The sequence below is a fragment of the Oscarella lobularis genome, chromosome 3, assembly GCF_947507565.1.
Source record: "Oscarella lobularis chromosome 3, ooOscLobu1.1, whole genome shotgun sequence".
In the NCBI taxonomy this organism is placed as follows: Eukaryota; Metazoa; Porifera; class Homoscleromorpha; order Homosclerophorida; family Oscarellidae; genus Oscarella; species Oscarella lobularis.
In genome coordinates this window covers 1,950,698-1,971,040 of record NC_089177.1, presented here as the reverse complement: position 1 = coordinate 1,971,040, position 20,343 = coordinate 1,950,698, and the positions used below count along the sequence as shown (strand labels likewise).

At 44.4% G+C, this 20,343-nt stretch overlaps 3 protein-coding genes across 11 annotated transcripts; 2 read left to right on the top strand and 1 right to left on the bottom strand.

The window, feature by feature from the left end:
* Positions 1-220: 220 nt before the first annotated feature.
* Positions 221-14,972, top strand: LOC136184809 (sacsin-like). 2 transcript variants are annotated; one of them, XM_065971790.1, is made up of 6 exons: positions 221-317; positions 925-977; positions 1,030-1,176; positions 1,315-1,436; positions 1,494-1,758; positions 1,809-14,972. In XM_065971790.1, exons 3-6 carry the CDS (start codon positions 1,152-1,154, stop codon positions 14,735-14,737), a joined length of 13,341 nt encoding a protein of 4,446 aa, XP_065827862.1. In that variant the 5' UTR covers positions 221-317; positions 925-977; positions 1,030-1,151; the 3' UTR covers positions 14,738-14,972. The 2 variants fall into 2 exon arrangements, with proteins under 2 accessions (XP_065827862.1, XP_065827863.1); XM_065971791.1 differs by lacking the exon at positions 221-317 and having other exon boundaries at positions 950-1,176.
* A 426-nt stretch (positions 14,973-15,398) lies between these two features.
* LOC136184718 (centrosomal protein of 78 kDa-like) lies at positions 15,399-20,323 on the bottom strand. Of its 8 annotated transcripts, none has more exons than XM_065971666.1 (23): positions 20,029-20,323; positions 19,884-19,971; positions 19,738-19,834; positions 19,616-19,688; positions 19,450-19,553; positions 19,222-19,396; positions 19,003-19,116; positions 18,899-18,954; positions 18,714-18,844; positions 18,613-18,664; positions 18,433-18,558; positions 18,310-18,387; positions 18,195-18,245; positions 18,109-18,142; positions 17,965-18,058; positions 16,941-17,917; positions 16,597-16,888; positions 16,483-16,540; positions 16,383-16,424; positions 16,203-16,327; positions 16,098-16,147; positions 15,766-16,038; positions 15,399-15,695 (listed from the first exon to the last, which is right to left on the bottom strand). In XM_065971666.1, exons 1-16 carry the CDS (start codon positions 20,282-20,284, stop codon positions 17,896-17,898), a joined length of 1,551 nt encoding a protein of 516 aa, XP_065827738.1. In that variant the 5' UTR covers positions 20,285-20,323; the 3' UTR covers positions 15,399-15,695; positions 15,766-16,038; positions 16,098-16,147; positions 16,203-16,327; positions 16,383-16,424; positions 16,483-16,540; positions 16,597-16,888; positions 16,941-17,895. The 8 variants fall into 8 exon arrangements, with proteins under 8 accessions (XP_065827738.1, XP_065827741.1, XP_065827737.1 ...); XM_065971669.1 differs by having other exon boundaries at positions 15,399-15,745; positions 15,797-16,038; XM_065971665.1 differs by having other exon boundaries at positions 15,399-16,038; positions 16,597-16,763; positions 16,827-16,888.
* Positions 15,800-17,338, top strand: LOC136184719 (protocadherin-1-like). Its single transcript, XM_065971671.1, has 2 exons — positions 15,800-16,813; positions 16,871-17,338. The coding sequence occupies exons 1-2, from the start codon at positions 15,883-15,885 to the stop codon at positions 17,221-17,223; spliced, it is 1,284 nt and encodes a 427-aa protein (XP_065827743.1). The 5' UTR covers positions 15,800-15,882; the 3' UTR covers positions 17,224-17,338.
* Positions 20,324-20,343: the final 20 nt, after the last annotated feature.

Sequence of the window (20,343 nt, the reverse complement as noted above, 5' to 3'; positions counted from 1 at the left end):
TTCTGTAACAAATAGATTGTAGATTTTTGAATTTTTTACTTTCTAGTCTGAGTTTTCAAAGGTGTGCTCTATCTAAAGCGGATGATCTTTATGCGCGGTAAACACGTTAGAGGCCACACTACAGTACACCGTATGTCGACCCATGTCGATTATCCGTGTGTCGACCCACGCGACCAGGGTCTAGTAGCGCGCGTTAGTTAGCAAAACGCCTCTTTGTTCCCTGGTTGCTTTTCTCGCTCTTTCGTTCAGAACAGTCGGTCTGAACACGGCTCTCTATTCAGGCTGAACGAACGAGTTGATGCTACATTTTGCTTGAGGTAGGCGGCTATCGATATCTGCACAGACGGACATTGAATAAGATTATAAGAAGCGCCGTTGTGGCGTGTACGACAGCTCTAAAAACTTTCACCGTGACCTGTTACATAAGACGTCGAGAACGGTAATTTGGCAAAGACTTGATTGACTCTTCTTGTCCGTAGTAAATTGAGATCATGACACTTTTCGTGCAGGGTTACGAACTTGATCTTGAGTAAGACAGTTCAGTTGCACTTTAGTTTGACTCTAAGGCTAAAACGTAATTATAATGTAAAGCTGTATGACCAGGAAGGGTCATGTCTTTTACAATCTGCCAGTGCGTCCAGCAGACGTATTCTCTGTAATCAATGCAACGATTTTGTGCGCATGCTTGCATTGCCACATGGAAGCACGCGTTTGATTAATTTGTCTGGAGCCGTCTGGGGGCATCCTGGTGCTTATTGTCTGGGTCCAGGGATGCCTTGTGGTTCTCATGTACCGTTGCACAGAAGACGTACTAGCATAGACGATCTAGCGTTGATTTTATACAAACGACGGGTGTTTTCCTGTTTGTTGTGGGTGGCTCTCGTCACTCCCCCCCAAAAAAATTTATTCACTGCTGTACTCTAGCCAACTGTACTGCACAGGCAATCGAAGCGAAGTCGAAGTTATGAAACCAGACAGTTATCTATTTAGACAAACGAAACGATATCTAGACCATGAATTGTTTTCCAGGTTCGCCAGCTTTTCCGTCTTCCTGTCACGTGGTGTGAGAACACATGACCAGCGCACTCGACCACTCGTGATCATCGTCACCAAATCGCCTCGTGGAATCGGGAGACAACTTTCTACGGGTTATGGCCACTCCGCGCCGTCACGAAGGTAGGAGTTCACTGTAGTAGGCCTAATAGCCGTTCCGTTTCCTGGCACGTACTGTACGCTTCGATCTTCACTTTCACCTTTGTTCGAACGCCGACCTGGACTGCTTTTCGGTTTCAGCAGCAAACGCTCTATTGCTAGGTGCGTCTTCTTCGTTATCGCCGAGCAAAAGTGGGCGCTCTTTTGGCCAAAGTACGCCTCCTCTTAGTAAGCTGTTGAAGGATATCCTTGAGAGATACCCCGAAGGAGGCCAAATCCTCAAAGTAATAATCGCGTTTGTTTATTGTCTTTGAGTTAGAAATGCGTCTTTCTTTATTCAGGAGCTCATTCAGAATGCTGACGATGCTGGTGCAACAGAAGTTCAGTTTCTCCTCGACGCAAGGCCAGATGCGTACGGCAAGGAGACGCTGCTCAACCCTAGGATGAAGCAATTCCAAGGACCGGCACTCTACGCTCAGAACAACGCTGTCTTTGATGAAAAAGACTGGGAAGGAATTCAGAAGCCCTATCAGAGCGTGAAAGAGAAAGATCCCATGAAAGTGGGCCGCTTTGGAATAGGCTTCAATTCCGTTTATCACTTGACTGGTAGGGTACTGTAAATATTCTTATGGCTAATAGTTATACTTCTTCCCTAGACCTACCCAGCGTGGTTAGCGGTGACACGATCGGATTTTTTGATCCTCACGAAAAGTATGTGTATGAGGGCAAGAGTGGCCGAAGCTACGAGTTCAAAGACGCCTATGCCTATCCGGATCAATTTGCTCCGTTCAATGTTCTCAACTGCAGTGTGTCAGATGAATTCTACAATGGCACACTCTTCCGCTTTCCTCTGCGCACTGATGGCCAATCGTCTGATCTGAGCAAGAGCTGTCACTCTCCGATAACCATTCGCGAGCTATTCGAGTCTTTCAAAGCGGACGCACATCTTGTTCCGCTGTTTCTAAAATCGGTTGCATCCATCAAGATTTTAGAGTGGACGCCTGCAGCCAAAGATCCCGAAGAAATATTCAGCGTCGTGATCAACGACGCAACAAAGCAAGGCGTCTTTGAAGCCAGAAAGAGCATCGAAAATGGTCTTATACAAGGCATAGCCGTCGTGCAAAAGACCTTTGAAGCGGGTGTGACTTGCTGTGGCCGTGGACTGGCTCCGGTAACGCAACAGTGGTTTGTTGTGCACTACGTCTCTCATAATAATGATCAAGTTGCAGAAATTGCCGCTGAACTGAAGCAGCTACCGTGGGTGGGACTGGCTCTTCCGCTAGAACCGTTGACAGAGCAAGCTACTAACTTGGGTCGAGTATTTTGCTTTCTGCCTCTTCCTCCCAGTGACGATGATGACAGCAACACTGGATTACCTGTTCATGTTCACGGATCATTTAGCGTAGCCAATAACAGGCGAAGTCTGAAGTGGCCAGCTGAGGACAGAAAGTCTGATACGAAAGCCAAATGGAACTACTTGCTGCTTGAGCATCTCGTTGTTCCTGCTTACCTTCTCTTGATTACCGAAGCTGTCTCTCGTCAGTTCGAACCGCGTAGCGTATACCAAGCTTGGCCTGAGCCGGACAGTGTAAAATTTCACTGGAAAAAGAACGTGCTTTCAAGGTTGCTTTTTTCGTTGCTCCGTTGCAACGTTCTCTGGACAGACGCTCAAGGGGGCAAGTGGGTTTGTCTCTCCGATGCGATTATAAGCCCTTCTCTGCATTGCAGCCAAGATGAGGTGACGGCTGTGAAAGAAATGATTGCTATTGAAAAGTCAGTAGTTTTGGCTCCTGAAAACGTAGTTGCAGGTTTAAAATTCGTCTCAGCTCCTTATAAGAGATTTGACTCCAGGTTTGTACGATCTGCGTTAAAGGAAAGTGTGCATTACCTGAGTCTGAGCCGAGACGAGAAACTGAGCCTTTTGTGTTTTGCTTTGGAAGACGAGGCATACAGAGAAATGGCCGGTTTATGTCTTTTGCCGCTTGAAGATAAGTCATTTTCTGAGTTTCAAGTCGGCTTCTACTGGAATCAAGAGTGCATATATATTCCAGATGCTGACTGTCCTTCTTCTCTGTTTCCTGGATTGGAAAGCAAGTTTCTTGACATGACCATTGGTCCGAAACTGTTGAAAATGCTTAAATCGAAAAATTGTTGCAGTACATTACTCCTAAAGCATCTCCAGCCTGAGCATGTACCTAGCTTGCTACGAACGGTAGTAGAACGTTCGTGGTTTCACGAATCACAGGCTACTGTTAACTGGAGTCCCGGAAAGCATGGTCAGCCTAGCAAAGAATGGGTGGAAAAGGTTTGGGGATGGCTGAAGAACCACCGCAGCTACATGAAAAAGATGGTCGGTTGCACAATTCTGCCCTACAGCAGCTGCACAAGAATGGCTAAGCTCGTCTACCAGAAAAACCTCATTTTCGTTTACCACAAGTCTGCGCCGTATGTTTCTTTGGCGCCATCTTTGGCTTCTGGGTTAACAAAAGCGGGATGCATTGTACTTAATAACTGTCCCGACTACATTATCTCAAATGCTGATATAACTGAGTTTGTTTGGACTCCTATGAAGGTTTTGACGTGCGTTTCACAGCTGCCAGTGAAGACAGCGTTTTGCAACTGGTCAAATGATGAAAGCCTAAAGATGCTGTCTCTTCTTTGTCAAGTAATTGGCAGTGATCTGCCTAGAACCCATTTGCAGATGAAGGCGTTGTATCACTTACCTTTATTCTGTCTTTACGGGTCAAACATCCGTGTCAGCCTGAACAGATGCAATCGATTTGTTCCTCAGGAGCTTCAACACGATCTTCCTATTGTGTCCGATCTGCTAGCGTATCCGTCTCACGAAGAATCTACCGTTCTTCAGTACGTTTCAGAGTCACGTATTACACGATTTTCGTTTTCGAAACTGCTGCAGACTGTTGTGTTTCCCGATTTCCAAAGTTATTCAATCGAAGATAAAACGGTCATAATAACTTACCTACTTGATAACAGCCATCTACTTGAGTCTTACACAAAAAAGCTAATGGCAAATTTGGCATTTGTGCCGGTTTCCGATGGAACTGTGAAGAAACCCTGTCATTTATTTAAGCCGCTTAATTTGCTTTTGAAACTGTTCGCGGGAAAGCCATTATTTCCGGACGAAATTTTTAAAGCAGATACAAGGTACGGAAGACTCCTTGCTTCCGTCGTATCTTTTCGTGAACTGAGTTCGATTACTGCTGGTGAGCTAGTTGATATCGCTGAGGAGGCCTCGAAAGAGGCATCGAAGGGAAGGTTGGCGAAAGGCGCGGCACTGCTTCAACTGCTATCTTCTTATGAATGGGCAAGAAGCTTGCTGCGTGAGCGGGTCTTGAGAAGAGGTGCGCAGTCTTGGTCCACTGCTCAGGCAGAATTAAAACGCCTAGCTTGGTGTCCAATAGAGTACAAAGCTCCAGATAGCTATCCTTCTTTTATTATGCCGTGGAAAGCTCGCTCAATCACTTCGATTCCAACAAGTGTTGTTTGCACCTTTGACGTCATGGCTGTGTCACTCGAAAAGCTGTCATGCCTTGTTGGAAGCAGTGCTCAGATAATAAAAGGTGGCACTGTATCTACCAGAGATTTATTTCCCATGCTAGGATTTCGATTGCCAACTATAAACGACGTCGTTACTCACTGGGAAATGGCGATTGATTGCTATCGTAGTAACCAGAGTTCTTGCTGCCAGAAATTTAGTGACATGATGGAAATTTTTTTTGACTTACTGTCTAGCTTTGCTTCTCTGTACTGGGACTTTCCATCACTCAAACAAGAAATAACTAAACGATTCGGAAATGCTCCCTTTGTGTGGATCAATGACACTTTGGGCTTTGTTAAGCGTCAGCGGCTAGCTCAGTCATGCCTCTTTCGTGGCTCACTGGAGCCGTGGCTGTTTAAAGTCGACCACAAACAGCTTCCTCATTTGGCTTTACCTGACTTGCCGTCAGCCTTAGGAATCAAGCCGGAATTCAATCAGTCAGACGTGCTTAGTGTCCTCAAAGAAATGAGAGATGCTTATAGCTTTGGGTTCAGTGAAGGCAGGGTGAACTTTTCTCTTGACTTGGATCTGGCAGTTCAAATTCTGAACTGGGTAACGGAAGGCGATTCGGTGCTTCCTCGCCATCTTCGTGAACAGATTCTCGTTCCTGTGGATAATCTGTTGAAGCTAGATTTGCAGCCCTGCTCGGAACTCATGTATTGTGATGCTGAATGGCTTCGATCTAGCGAGAATAGCACCGCTAGGGAGCACAAAGTCATTCACAGAAAAATAACTCATGACACCGCATACAAGTTGGGTGTCCCGTCTCTTTCAAATCGTTTGGCTCCGTCGGAACCTGTCGAATTTGAGCAGCTCGGACCTCACGAATCGCTGACTCTCAGACTCAGCAATATTCTAAGAGAATATAAAGACGACGCTGGTATTTTTAAAGAACTTATTCAAAATGCGGACGATGCCGGAGCGACGGAGGTGTCACTGTTAATAGATTGGCGCGACGGAAAGACATCCTCTCTTCTCTCTCCTGATATGAAACTTTGTCAGGGACCTTCCTTGTGGGCATACAACAACGCGACATTCACCGACGCAGACTTTGCAAACATAGCTAAGTTGGCGGGTCGGACGAAAGAAGCGGACCTAAATAAAATCGGTCGATTTGGACTGGGCTTTACATCAGTCTATCATTTGACGGACGTTCCAAGCTTTGTGAGTCGCAATTTTGTCGTCATATTCGACCCGCATGGTCATCATCTTGGCAACCACATTCGAGATAAATCGAAGCCAGGCGTAAAAATGGATTTCGTTGATATTCCTATTGCTAAACGCTTTCCAGATCAGTTCCAGCCGTACGAGGGTATGTTCGGATGCAGTGTAAAAGACAGGAAACCGTTCGACGGCACCCTCTTTCGATTGCCGTTGCGTACCAAACATCAGGCTGCAGTGAGTGAAATCAAAAGCGAACCGTACGGCGAGCGGAACATTGCCGAGGCTCTGAACGCCCTGAGACAAGTTGCCGTTAAAATTATGCTCTTTCTTAATCACGTACGTCAAGTCAAAGTCTACATTCTTAAAAAGGACTCGTCTTCACCGAACGAGAAAAAGCTCGTGTTTGAAGTGAAGGCTAAAGAAGAGGGAATGTCATTACCGACATTTGGTCAGTCGAATCTATTGGAAGCTTGTTCTCATTTAATTACGCGAGGAAGAGTGCCGTCCTCGTGTTCGTCCTCGTGTATTGTCTCGGTAAGTTTCACCGACGTGAAGCGTGAAATCAATGAAAGCGAACGTTGGCTTGTCTGTTCGGCCGTGGGTCAGAACCAGTGCCTGAAGTTGGCTAAATCACCGATTGGAAAAAAGTTGGGTCTTTTGCCTTTTGCAGGAGTTGCGTCTAAATTGTCTTCAGACGGGATGAAAATTCCCATTCCTATTAAGGGAGAAGTCTTTTGCTTTCTACCGCTTTCGGTTGACTCTGGGCTACCGTTTCATGTTAACGGATTTTTTTCTGTTCTTTCTAACCGACGAGGTTTGTGGTGGTACGACACGGAATCAACTTTGTCAGACGATGCCACCAGAAAAGACTCAGATGCTCAGTGGAATCACGTGCTTATCAAGGATGCGGTTTTGGAGGCGACGCTGACCATGTTTAAAGTTGTAACGTCATTACTTGAGCAGGGTTTTGAGGTGGAGAATTATTACCGTTTGTGGCCTTGCGTTCAGTCGCCTTTGCAGATGTGGGGAGAACTCGCTTCAAATTTTTACAAAGCGGTAGTTGAGCGGAAGCCATATCTGATGCACGTGACTCGCACAAAGTGGATTTCTCTTATGGACGCTCTGTTGCTGTCTGACGACGTGGCATCACTTCCTCACGCAGAGGAACTAACGGAAAGCATTTGTTCTAATTATGTGAAAATTCCTGCTGAATGCTCTCATGTCGTTAAAGGACTTCGAGACGCCAATGCGACTTACTTGAGCGAAAGAACGCTATGTGTTAAGCGATTTGCTGAAAAATTTCTCTTACGTTCGTTGACTTCGTTGACGCCATCACGAAGAGACGAACTAATCCACGGAATATTAAATTTGGCTTGCACTAATCCGAATTTGCGTTCCATCTTGAAAAAATTAGATTTCGTTCCTTGTTCACCAGAAGGGACTATTTTCCGGCGTCCTTCTTTGCTAATTAAGCAAGAAGGTCTTGCTGCGGATTTGTTTAGTGTCGAGGACAGCCGATTTCCTTTTCAAGAAAGGTACCAGAATTACACGACTCTTCATATTTTAGAGCAACTTGGAATGAAGACGAGCCAGTCTTTAGACTGGCAGGACGTTACAGAAAGGATGAAGAGCGTGCAGCACTTGACTGACAGCAAAAACGTTTTACAGCGTGTTAAGGCTATCACAGCACTCATGGAAAATCTGGCTTGTGAGAGACGAATACTTTGCAGTCCTGAAAAAACTGCAGAGATCCGGTCTATTGCGTTTTTGCCGGTACTTAACCGCCCGAAAGAGTATCCTCTCTCGTTCTGGTATGCAAGTCATAATCTATCCTCCAACCTCGTCGCTGCGTCTGCCAAATCCGTTTTCTACGAAGAGTCGCTGCAGCTTGCTGGTTCGCAGGGAATTATTTTGTCGTTATCATACAGAGACTTGAAGAGTCGGTGTGCGTCGGTTTTGCCTCTTTTGGGGATAAATCGCCCTCCTTTTCCTTTGATACTACGGCAGCTGAAAGTTGCTCTCAACTGCGTTGCTAAAACAGCCGAAGTATCGCGTAGTCTGAAGAAGCTTGTGTATGCTATTTACAGAGAAATGGACAAACGCATAGAAGAAGGAGACATTATAGATTTTGCAGCTTTCGAGCGACACCGATGGGTTTTAGTAGGGAACATCCTTGTCATGCCGTCACAACTGTCCTTCAATTGGAGTGGCGAAGGATTGTCACTGTATCTCTATCCTGTCCCATCTGATCTTTATGACGTTCGCGAATTATTGCTCAAATGTGGTGTTCGCGGGAAATTTACTAAAGTCGATTTCTTATGGGCTCTGACTGAAATGAAAATGGACAAAAAAGGGCAGCAGTTGACTACCAAGGAAACACGGATTGCATTCTCTTTTCTGCAAAGATTAGCTTTTGTAGAGGATAAAGAATGGCGAAAAAAGCAAAGAGGCGAGGGAGAAGTGCCTCTTATTTCAGAAGATCTACGCCTGCTTCCTGCTTCGCAGTTGACGTACGCCGATGTTTTGTGGAATCGAGACCCAGAGGATGAAGAAAAGACAATCTACGTTCACGAAAATTATACTCTCACCGGAACAGTGCTAGTTGAATTGGGGGTAGAACTTGTCAGGACAAGATTTCTCGACGATCATTCAGAGGAATTTCCTGGTCGGGAGTTCGGTCAGCACGAGCCGTTAACTCTTCGTTTGGAGAACATTATAGATGCCTATCCTTGGGGAGTGCAAATTCTCAAGGAACTTGTGCAGAATGCGGATGATGCACAGGCATCGACCCTCCATCTTGTATTAGACAAGCGCAGTCATCGAACTGAGACAGTGTTTAGCAATAATTGGAAAGAGTTGCAAGGGCCTGCTCTTTTGGCCTATAATGATCGTCCTTTCTCAAAGTCAGACCTAAAAGGAATTCAGAACATTGGAGAAGGCAGCAAGCGATCGGATCCTTCTAAGACTGGGCAGTATGGTATTGGGTTTAATTCGGTTTACCATCTAACCGACTGCCCTTCGTTTATTTCCGACGATAAAGTTTTCTGTGTTCTTGATCCTCACTGCCGGTTTATACCGAAGGCTACTGATAAGAGACCCGGTCGGCTGTATGACATTTCGGAAAAATTTTGGCGCAAATTTCCTGACGTGAATGCAACGTTTTACACGGCGTTTGACGGCGTATCTCTTTCTGGTGGTACTGTTTTTCGATTTCCTTTAAGAAATGAACTCTGTGCTGTTCGTTCCAAAATTTCTAAAAAGGTAGTAACAAGCAACAGCATTAGCAAACTCCTGACAGAATTTGCAGAAAGCGCTTCTCATCTTTTGCTATTTCTTAATTCTGTCACTTCGATAAAGCTGTCCGTTATTGAAGCGAATGGACAACGTAAAGAGTTGTTCTTTGCTGAATCGAGCTTGGAACCATCTGCAGTGCAAAAAAGAAGAAAAATGTTTAATAAAATGGCTGAGTTAAAGAGAGTGAAAACAAGCGAAATTCAGAGCATGTTTCATGTAACTTATGAAATGTCTCTAAATGTGAAGAAAGGCGAAGGGTGCCCCAAAGACAAGGAACAAAAGAAATGGCTTGTTCACCAGTGCATTGGAAAGCAGTCTACGGAGAATTTTTCAGATGTGAGCGACCTTTGTCTTCTGCCACGCGGCGGCATCGCTGCTCTTTTAGGCGAAACTCTGCGAAGCGGAAAAGCTTATTGCTTTCTTCCTCTCCCGAGATCGATTCCTATCCCTGTGCACGTGAACGGACATTTTGCACTAGATTCCGCTCGTCGCAATATCTTTAGAGACGAAGACAAATTTAACCAGAGGCAGATATGGAATGAAAGTCTTATCGACCTAACTATTGCTCCCGCGTACGCGGCTTTTCTTCAAGAAGCAAAGAAATACGTTAAATGTGAAACTAGCAAAGAAGACACAAGCGGTGATTTGCAAGCTGTTCTGAAACGATTTGAAAAAAAACTTGACTGGTTTCATTCTCTTTTTCCAATATACTCAAGCAAAGGGTTGTACTGGGATCGATTGACCCAGCAGCTGTACAGATGTCTTGTCAAAACGAAGGCTCCGATTCTTGCTTTGGTTAATAGACCGTTGCCGTCTGATCAGGTCAGACCTCTATCAACTGATGTGGATGCACACACGCCATTTAGTGCAAAACCCAGAGGACTTGAAATGGTCAAAGAAATTGAAAAATACTTTCCTGGTACAGCGTCACATGTGTGGCTTTCACTTGAGGAACTTGGGGAGACAGACACCTATGATGTACACGCTGGTAGCCCAGCGCTGTACTTTGATCATCACGTGGTTGATGGATTCACAAGCGTGCGTGGTAGTGCCTTTGTTCTAAAGTCGCTACTTCTGTTAGCTGGATTTCCAGTCGTTGCGACTTCCGGGCACATCTATCGTGCCTTGCAAGAGGTTGGGAAATGTGGACTTGAAGCGACGAGTCGATCCACGGTATATGACTTTCTTTGTAAATACGATCAAAATCCTTCTTGCAAACTGTCACTCGGGAAAATAGAAGCAACGGTGTTTAAGAAAACTGAATACGTTGATTTTCTGTTGAAGTTTTTGTTTGACGAGTATGGCAACGAAAAGGCTCTTTCCGTGGAGAAGCTTGAAGGTCTTCCTCTTCTAGTAACTGCCGATGAAAATCTCAAAATTTTTTCAAGTAATGATTATGTTTACTCGTCCGCTTTTTTGAACCTTATGCCGCAAAGGCGCGAATTGTTTCTGCATCAGACAATCCGCATATCTGCTTTTCGAGAGTACAATTTCGAGTCGGATGCTGTAAGGAGTCTATCTCCTCAGGAACTTTCTTCTCGTCTCAGGCAAACAACGCTATTTGATTTTTCGAATTTTAGCAAAACCCTTGATAAAGTAACTGATCAGTATCACGGTCCAGACGATAAGTGGATTCGCACCTTTTGGGAGTATCTCGTGACGGAAGGTTCAGAGATTGCTGACGAGAAATCATTTTTGGAAGCCATCAACCATTTTAAAGATTGGCCTCTACTTCCTGCAACTAGTGGAAGCGATGTTTTGCGGGTTCCTATTCAGCTTGGATATTCGATTCTGAACGTTGGAGATACTGCAGAGCTCGCCATTTCTGAGAAAGTTCTCATACAGTTAGGTATACCGTTGCTGGGTACTGAACTTGTCAGTTTTGCGAGAAATAGTCTTGTCAACTCGGCTTCCAAGAGTCGTCCGTGCAAAATTTCTGAACCTGACTCTATCGTCAAAGCTCTTGATTATCATTTTAATGTCTTGGGCGTTCAAGGGATTGGCGCTTGTTCGGCGATGCATATCCTCAAATACTTTAATTCTCATTGTGACTCAAAAGGCTCTCCGTCCTTCGAAGTCCACCATCTGAAACGTTTGCCACTTTTCGAAACTGTGTCTGGTTTTTTTGTGAGAATCGAGTCTGTGACAGCGCTTTGCGTACCTTATGATATACCAAATCATGGCTGGCAAATATGGATGTCCGCTACTAAGAATACAGTATTTCTAAAGAGAAAAGAAGAGTTGAAGGATCTCTACAGTTGCTTAAACCTTAATAATGCGTTGTGGCAAGACGTGTATCTGCAGTACATTCTGAAGTTATTTCATCGTTTAACTGACGATGATCGCATAGAACATCTGCTTTATTTGGAATGTTGCTCTCGTTCTTATTATTGTCACTGGGAGGAATCTAAAGTACGAGAAAGACTCGAAGTCACTCCTTGCTTTCTTCAGGATGGGCGTTTACTTTGCGTCTCCTGTTTTTACAGCCCCCACACACGTCTGTTTACTCTGATGCTTGATCAGAAGTATTTTCCACCTTTTCCTCCCAAAGTAATCGATAAAGACGGCAATGCTGCCAAGAAAGAACGAATTTCTGATTTACGTTGGCTGAATTTCTTAGAAACGTTGGGTCTTCAAGTACGGGCAACTGATAAAAAACTTTTAGAGCTTGCTTCGACACTTTCCAGAGAAGGACGGAAATTAGGAAAAACGGAAGAGTTTTCTTTTTGGGCGGAGAAATCGAGATGCTTGTTTCTCCATCTTGTGGAATTTCGACAATATCCTCAGGTGGTTTGGGAGAAACTAGCTATCTCAGCTTGGTTACCAGCAGAAGAAATCAGAGACGAATTATCTGCTCTCTCAAGACCCTATTTTGAGAGTAGTTGGGCTACGAGCTTCGAAAAGTCTGTTGCGTCTACTAAAGTCAATGAACGCCTCTGCTGGACCTCACGGTTCTTGATGCCGAAGTGGGAAGAACTTGTTCGTTTGTCAGAGAAAAAGCGAAAATGGCTGAAAATATCGGAAATACCTTCGATAAAAGACGTTATTTTCAACATCGAGCGTTACTCAAAGAGTGCAGCCTTGGGCGTTCTAGAGCCGGAGAAACAGCACAAGCTCAAGTATGTTAAGGAAATGACAGAAGTGACACTTCAAACTTTTGAATTTTTGCAAAAGAGTCTTAGATTTTCTTGCAGCGAATTTGAAGTTAGCCACATAGTGGATCTGAGAAAGTCTGACATGCTAACGAAAGCCGGCGCTGATCCAGACAGCAAATTCGCTATTAAATCGTTGCACGATTTGAAGTTTGTTTTCATCCCAGCAGCTGGCGTCTTTGTTTCTCCAATCCAAATCGCTCGAAGAGCAACTGAAATTTCTCCGTACTTCTTTGAATTACAAGACTGCTATGCTCGTTTTAGCAATTTGCTTCGCCGTTTTGGAACAGATACGGAAGCAAAACCTTTTCACTATGCTCGCGTGTTGGAAAAAATCTTTCTACGAAACAAAGAAAATGAACTTAATCCCAATGACCTGGAGAAGGCTGTGCAGGCCACTAAACTGTTGTTTACATTACTCTTGAAACATTGTCAGAAACGTAGCGACGATCCGACTAGCGCCAACTCATTGTGTACTGTTTTGGAGCCGTTGTACCTTTTGAACCAGAACAACAAATTGGAGCCTTCTCAAAATCTTGTATTTTTGGATAGCGTCAGGCACCAGAATCTTACAGACCAACTGCCATACTCCTTTCTTATTGATCTAAATAAATGTCAGCTGCTTCCTATCCACGAAGACACGGTAGACTTACTTCCAGAAAAGCTTCGACCTCGGTTGCTGTCATCGTTGTTGGGAATGAAAATTAAAAGAGAGACTATCGTCGAGTCTTCAAGTGGCAAGCACATTGAATTGGCCGAAGACCTAGAATTCTTCTTGACATCGGAGCATTTTATCAATGGAATCAGAAGTATACATGTTCACGAGCATAGGACCGAGGTTACTCAAATTGTCATGGCGAGATTTAAAGCGCTAGCTGAAAACTTTTGCGTAAAATGTCTGAAATCTTTTTTTACATCTGTTGTTATCTTTGAAAGCCAGACTGAAGTTGGTGAAGCGGAAGACGGAACTGTATTCTTGGACGAATTTTACCAAGCCGGGAAACCTACGCTGATTTTATCAGAATCTGTATTGGATAAGTGGACGGATCATCGAAGCCCTAACCGTGTCAAAGTTGTTAAGGAGATTATCAAGTTTTTGAAATGCCGTATTGAACAAAGCGTGGTTGTCAATATTCTTAGTCTAGAAAGTCCCGACGAAATACCGTCCTACTTGGAGCAAGAGTTTAATATCAAATTTGTCACAGCAGCTGTGGGCATTCGCTTTCCGAGCAAGCCTATCTACGGCAGGGCAGCGTGTGGAAAGGCAGTTCATGCTTGTCACCGAGAAAGAATTGATCAAGATTATAATTTCAAGTTTGAAGTTGACGAATGGATTGCCTATGAAATTGGTGACGACGAGGATTGCGATGATAACTACATCTATGCCAAAATTGTAAACAAAGTGTACGAGCATATTGATGGCGATGCCATTCAAGAGGATTTGCTTCACAGACCCAAGTACATGATTGACATCGGCAAAGAAGAACCAATTGAGGCTGACAGTCTAAGGATGTATAAATTTATGAGTAATCGTCCTACCAAGCCGAGCGATTGTGTTGAATTGGTTTTGAAAGAAGACCCAGTCACCGAAGGCATCACGGGCATTCGACGAACGCTGTCTTTGGAAGAGAAATTTTCCGAGGTGCGTCGACTTGTGTCCGATATATGGAAGCTTTCTTCCGAAGACGACAGAAGAAGAGCGATTAAGCGTCTCTACTTGAAATGGCATCCTGATAAATGTGATGATCCCGATGCAGAAGATGTTTTCAAATATTTGCATGCGCGGATCGAGGAAGGGCCGAACGGTACGGAAGAGTCTGGGTGGTCTGGCTCGTTTGGTAGATCGTCCACAAATTGGGGTTTTCACTACGACCGTTGGGATAATTATGCAAGAAGCCATCGCTCTCGTTCTCGCTCAAGAGGAACCGGTGGATCATCTGCTCCTCATTTTTCGTTTTTCCGTGATCCTCCTTCACCTCCACAACTCAGTAGGGATCCCGAGTTAGGCAGCATGTTCTTTGATCAAGCTAAGGCTGACCTGCTAGCTGCTCAGGAACACTACCAAAGGCAAGTCGGCAGCATAGTAACGCCGAACTTTGCACTCGTCTGCTTCCTCTCTCATGAGTGCGCCGAAAAGGCACTTAAGGGCATATTGCTCTTCAAGAAAGGATTGGACAGCGAACGAATGAAAAAGCACAACTTGCATCTGTTTCTTCATGCAACAAATTACCTACCTTCATTAGCAGCAATTCGGCTGAATAATTACGCGACGAATTTGGACGACACAGACTACATTCGTTCGCGATATCCTGATTTTTCGTGTCGGGTTCCTGCTTTCTTCTATAGCCAGGAAGAAGCTAGAGCGGCTTTGGAGAACGCCGAGGGTGTTCGAAACGTAACTAGTGAAGTATTTTAATTGCGTGCGTGTAAGTGTTCGTAAAACTGAATTTTGTTCTAATTCGCTCGGAAAATATATATTAGCACGCGTGCATGATTGTTTGGATATTGTTTGTGCTTGGTTTTGTTTACATTCTTTGTAGGAATTTTTTTTGTTTACATGTATTTGTAGTTCTTCTGTCTTACTATTAGTTAGAAGTCATTTATTCGGTAGGGTAGCCAATTATGTTGTACACCGTGTACTTTTCTTTTCACGCGACGTAGAATGACGTAGTACCTTGACTGTGATATCAGTGATATCACCAATACACGTTTCACCAATACTAAGGCCCGGGTAGGGTAAACGGTTTTTCCTCGTTTTCTCGCAAAAAGCCGTTTACCCTACCCGGATATACGGGCATCAGAGCAGCCAGTGTCCCGTATATGGTTTTTACGTTTTTTCGTAGAGGCCGTTTTCAACCCGGACATACGGGCATCAGGAGATTAATATCTACTATTTAATCTCTGCGCTTTGTATTTTTCCGATGCCCGTATGTCCGGGTAGGGTAACTGGCTTTTTAAGAAAAACAAGGAAAAACCGTTTACCCTACCCGGACATACGGGACACCGCGCCATTGGTGACGTTGCTAAACACTCTCTCGTCTCGTGGTACGAGCGCGAGGGAGCAGCATTTTGCTCAAACTGTTTATTAATAATTAAAAACGCGGGATAAGAGTATTTTTTAAATTGTTTACCACATAAATTAACAACGCGAGCAATTATAATTCTTGGAAGAGTTGCTTGCGAGCTTCGTCGACGGCCAACGACGCTGCGACTCTTTTCCGGTAGCGACGACGCCCTTCAAGTTTTTCAAATTAGGAGCCAAGTTGTTTTTTGACTATACTGCCGGTAAGACGTATAGTAGTGCGACGACCTCTTTGTAGAGCTATTGCATGGCCACGCAGATGTGTCTTGAATCTTCAGCATATACGTATATACTGTATTTAATTGAGCTTAGACTCGTCAAGCCATTGATTGTATCCTCCAACTATAAATCAGATTACTCACCAGTTTTTCTTCCGCTATTGCATCCTCACACCTCTCGGCGATAGCGAGTACGTAACTCACTGTTGCATCTTCTTCTCCCCTCGACGACAGAAAAGAGGTCCAGCTTCACAAATCGTTATGCAGATGATCATTATTATCTGCCTGCTGTTTTCCGTCGTTTGCGCAACGATTAGAATCGACCTGTGCGAAGGTTCCTTGCGCCTTCACGGAATTCCACCATCGTCTTCTAACTGGCAAATCATCGGTTGGATTAGACCCTTCAACGTTCGTTCCCTTAGAATTATATCTGTTGAAATGATCGCACCGGCTGAAGATTTCCGAGCTCGACTCACTCTCTCGGGTCTTGTTCGCATTGAAGGCCGTCGCGCTCGAGAATATGAAGCTAAAAGCAGCAGAATTCTGCTCAAGCTCGTCCAATTCTCCAGGAAAAATCGCACCTCATGCCTGTTTGTTGACGTGGCATTCTCTATCACCAAAGAGGCAAAGTTGATTGTTCGAAGGAGAGACACGACTTTTGCATTCTCTTCTGCTGCATACAGTGCTTCTGTAAGTGAAGATTCTCCTGCAGGAACAGCAGTCGTAACGGTCATAGCATCAGGGGATAACGGCACGATTACCTACGAAATCGTCAATTCTGATCGAGACTTCAACATTGATCCCTACACAGAATCAATACGTACTGCCGTCGAGTTAGATCGCGAGACTCAAAGTACATACCAATTTCTTGTGACGGCACAGAGTTCAAGTACATCAAAGACAGCTACGGCAACCGTATCTGTAGAAATTATTGACGTCAACGACAATGAACCTTTGTTTGAAAAGTCACCTTACCTTGCTACTGTACTTGAAGACGCACAAAATGGTAGCTACGTGACTGTCGTAAAGGCTACAGATCCAGATGAAGGCGCAAACGGAGAAGTAACTTATTCTCTGAGCCCTAATGACTATTTTGACATTGAGCGGCTAACAGGAATAGTCAGAAGTATCAAGAACTTCGACTACGACAAACAAAGCAGCTTTACAATAACGGCTTACGCAACAGACGGAGGTAAGTACTGTACGTCAAAGTCGCTTCACCTTTGAATTGCACTGCTCATACTGATAGGCATTCCACCGAAAACCGCTGAAGTGACTGTAATAATAACTGTAATCGACGTTGCAAGCGAACTTGTTACCTCAACAGCATCAGCAACTTCTTCTTCGCAAACAACAAGAAATTCGAAAACCAGTTCAGTCACTACTTCAGCGAGCAGAGAAACCGGTCTGCTTCCAAGCGCAGTTCTTACCTCAAAACCATATTCGCCAACAGCATATTTTTCAACAGCATCCGCAAATTCGCCTACAGAAACAACAAGCATTACAGTGACTACTACAGCGAGCGGAGAAACAGGTCTGCTTGCAATGTACTATAATCTCTTGATGTCTGTTAGCGTGTTTCTCGCGCTTTTGGTCCACTGACTCTTACTCTTAATTAACGCTTAGCTCACTAGCTCTCACAGACAAAAGTATATTGCACGTAGAAAGAGCGTGCATTTGCACAACCGAAACTGCTAATTTAGTATAGACCAAACTTTTCTAGGTACTGCAGTACACTAGTACAGTACATTAGTACAGTAACTGCTTGTAAACTACCTCTTCCCAATCTCCCCTCGCTGACCAGGATACTTCCTCGCTGAGGGCCATGACGTAGACCCAGCGTTGCTGTCAACATCCTACGTGCTAAGCGTTGAATGATACGCTGCGTGGCGTGCAAGCACAGAGCAAGCAAAGAACAACACGCGAACCCCACCCACAGGTAAACATTAATTAAAAGAGGCCTCTTTGGTGCCCCCAAACACGCGAAATAATGAAGAGCGTCAGTGGAAGAGACCGTTTGCAGCACCAAACAGAGGTAAGAATTATAGGGCACGAACAGGATTAAAGACGAGGATATACTGTGTCACCAAATGGAGACCTTTATATAACATATGCCGATTTTGCTGCATATTAGGGCTGGAGCGAGGAGGCAAGGTTGAATTGCCAGACAATGACAAGGCAGGCTAAATTTATCTTCCGGTTCGGAAGTACTTATTTACATCTACAGGGTTACCGCACTTCCAGCAGCAACTAAGGTCTTACAGTCCTTGACCTTCACTGAGTGAGATGATCAAGCCTGCAGAAGAAGTCGTGATAGACCCCAAAACAAATTAAATGTTTTACTCGTTGGCCTTCAACAGATCCACAAAGGCGTGAAACTTCTTTATGGCAGTTTCAACAGCCTCCAGAGTACTTTCGTCATCCAAGACGGTCTTACCTACAGAACACTATGTGAGCACGTACGACGCAAAAAACGCCGTGACACACCGTTAGAAGCCTGTCCTGGCTGTCCGTGTTCGACCTATGCATAAAATAAAGTAACCAATAATTTGCAAATAAATACTTCTAATTGCCTGATATGATTTCATTAATTCGCTTTTGAGACGACTGTTTTCAACTTCTAACTATACATTCATAGACATAATAGTCGTCGTATACAAAAGAGAGTAGCTAGAGCAAGCTCCCTACTTCAACTATCCTTGCTTCAGCTTCAGCTCTGCCCTGAATCTCCTTCGCTAAAGAGTCCTTGCAAAGTTCAATAGAAACCTAACGCAGCTCGTTACTAATAACAAAATTTTATTAATTAGTCACTCTTAGCCGTTGTATTTCTCTATGAAACGCTTCCATCTGGCTTAGCTCATTCACTTGCTTGGCATCCGTCGACTGGTACAAAGAAGTGCCAGAAGTATTCGCTGAAATCGTAGCACCTGTAGTCGTCTAACGTGACAATTGAAGAAGGAAAGACAGCACCACGAAAGTAACACCGCGTACCTCTGAACCAATCATGGTAACAATAGAACGATTTCCATTGGCAGGACGTTTCCTAACAATTGGCTAAATTTGCAGCCAAGCACAAAAAAACTTTTCTTTACCGGTACTGAGTTCTCAAAGGCCCTCTGTAGGAAACGTTGCGCTGCTTCTTCGCTGGTACACTGATTCGAGTCGGTGCAGAAGTTGAAAGGGTCTCAGGCTCTTGAGCCAGGTCGAGCCAAGGAAATGCTTCCTAAAGAAAAACAGATACCTATACCACTCTCCTAATTTTAAGCGCCTTTGACACCTCAGCCTGAGAATCTTCAGTGACAGCGAGAAGAATGGAGTTACGAACTGTCGCATCTAGTTGAAAAATCGAATAAAGATTCGCGCCAGCAGACACGCTGTTACCAATGAGCGGATTAAGTCGAATGTCGAGAACGGACAAATTCGTTTTGTACCCCAAACAGGCGAGAAGCTGTCTGGCTCCCTTGTTAGATATGCCACACTGTTGAAGATCAAGAGCTAGAGACAGAGAAAAATAGTGAGAAAAATTAATAAAAACACATCCTAATCAGTTACTGTGCTCAACAAATGCTCTCCCGACAGCGCGTCCTTGTACTTACTTACCCTTTAGCCAGAGATCATCTTCCAGTGCTTCAGCAAGCAGACATGCGCCTTTGTCTCCCAACAGCAGATTTCCGCACAAAGTTATTCGTCTCAATCCGCCCATTTTGTCCAGGTTTGGCTCCTTCTGACGTAGGGAGTCTTTCCACGCTTGACTGTGTCGCTGCGTGGATTGAAACTATAGAGAAAACATAAAATTTGCCCCAATATTTAATTTCTACAAAACACCACTTTGATCAATTCTGCAACTGTCTTGGCTCCCTTCCACGTTAGACAGCATCCAGAAAAATCGACTGTTACTAGATTGCAACAATTTCGTATTCCTTTGCTCAGGACTGGAAGAGCGAAGAGTCAAAAAACGAGTAACACTGAAAGTGACTACACCTGCATTCTGTACCTTCTAAACACCTGTCTCCAAGTTGACAATACTTCAGACTAAATGTCCTCACTGACGAATTTCTTGTCATACCCTACACAAGAAAATGCATTCTAATAAAATTATCACTCCAATGCGATTACGTTGGATAATGTTTGAACGTTGTCAATTTTCAGTGAGATGTCTTCCAACTCGAGCGACGTCAAGTTTGACGTCACAGTCAAACAATCAGCAATAGCTCTGAAACAAATGATTGAAAAAAAATCAAACTGGCCTCTGGTGCACCTACCTGCATAACTTCGTCGTCACTTCTCTCTTTGCAATCGCCGGATGACTTCCTCGAACTCCGAACTTGCATCGAGTCCATAGCTGTCTCTCTGCGAAAAAATTAACGTTGAGTTTCTCTCTCTAATTTTGACACAGCTTCATTTTGCCTTCTTGAGTCGGTTTCCTTCGTCTGTATCGACGAAACGCAATATAATCGAGACTCTTATTAATTTGAAGTGCCTTCAGAAGCGGATGCCAGTCGGACAGGGCCAAACGATCGGCATTCACAACGACTCGACCCTTTCTCGCTCCAGAGACGACTTCTCGAAACGGACAAGAATCCTGCAAGGCGCATAGAGTTTCGTAATAAGCAGAAAAGTCGATGCTTCCGCGAAGACGGGTCTCGGCGCTTGTGAAAGCCATCGCAAAATACTCGTCAACGGGACATTGAAAGAGAACGTCCCGGATAGACAACCGAGGAG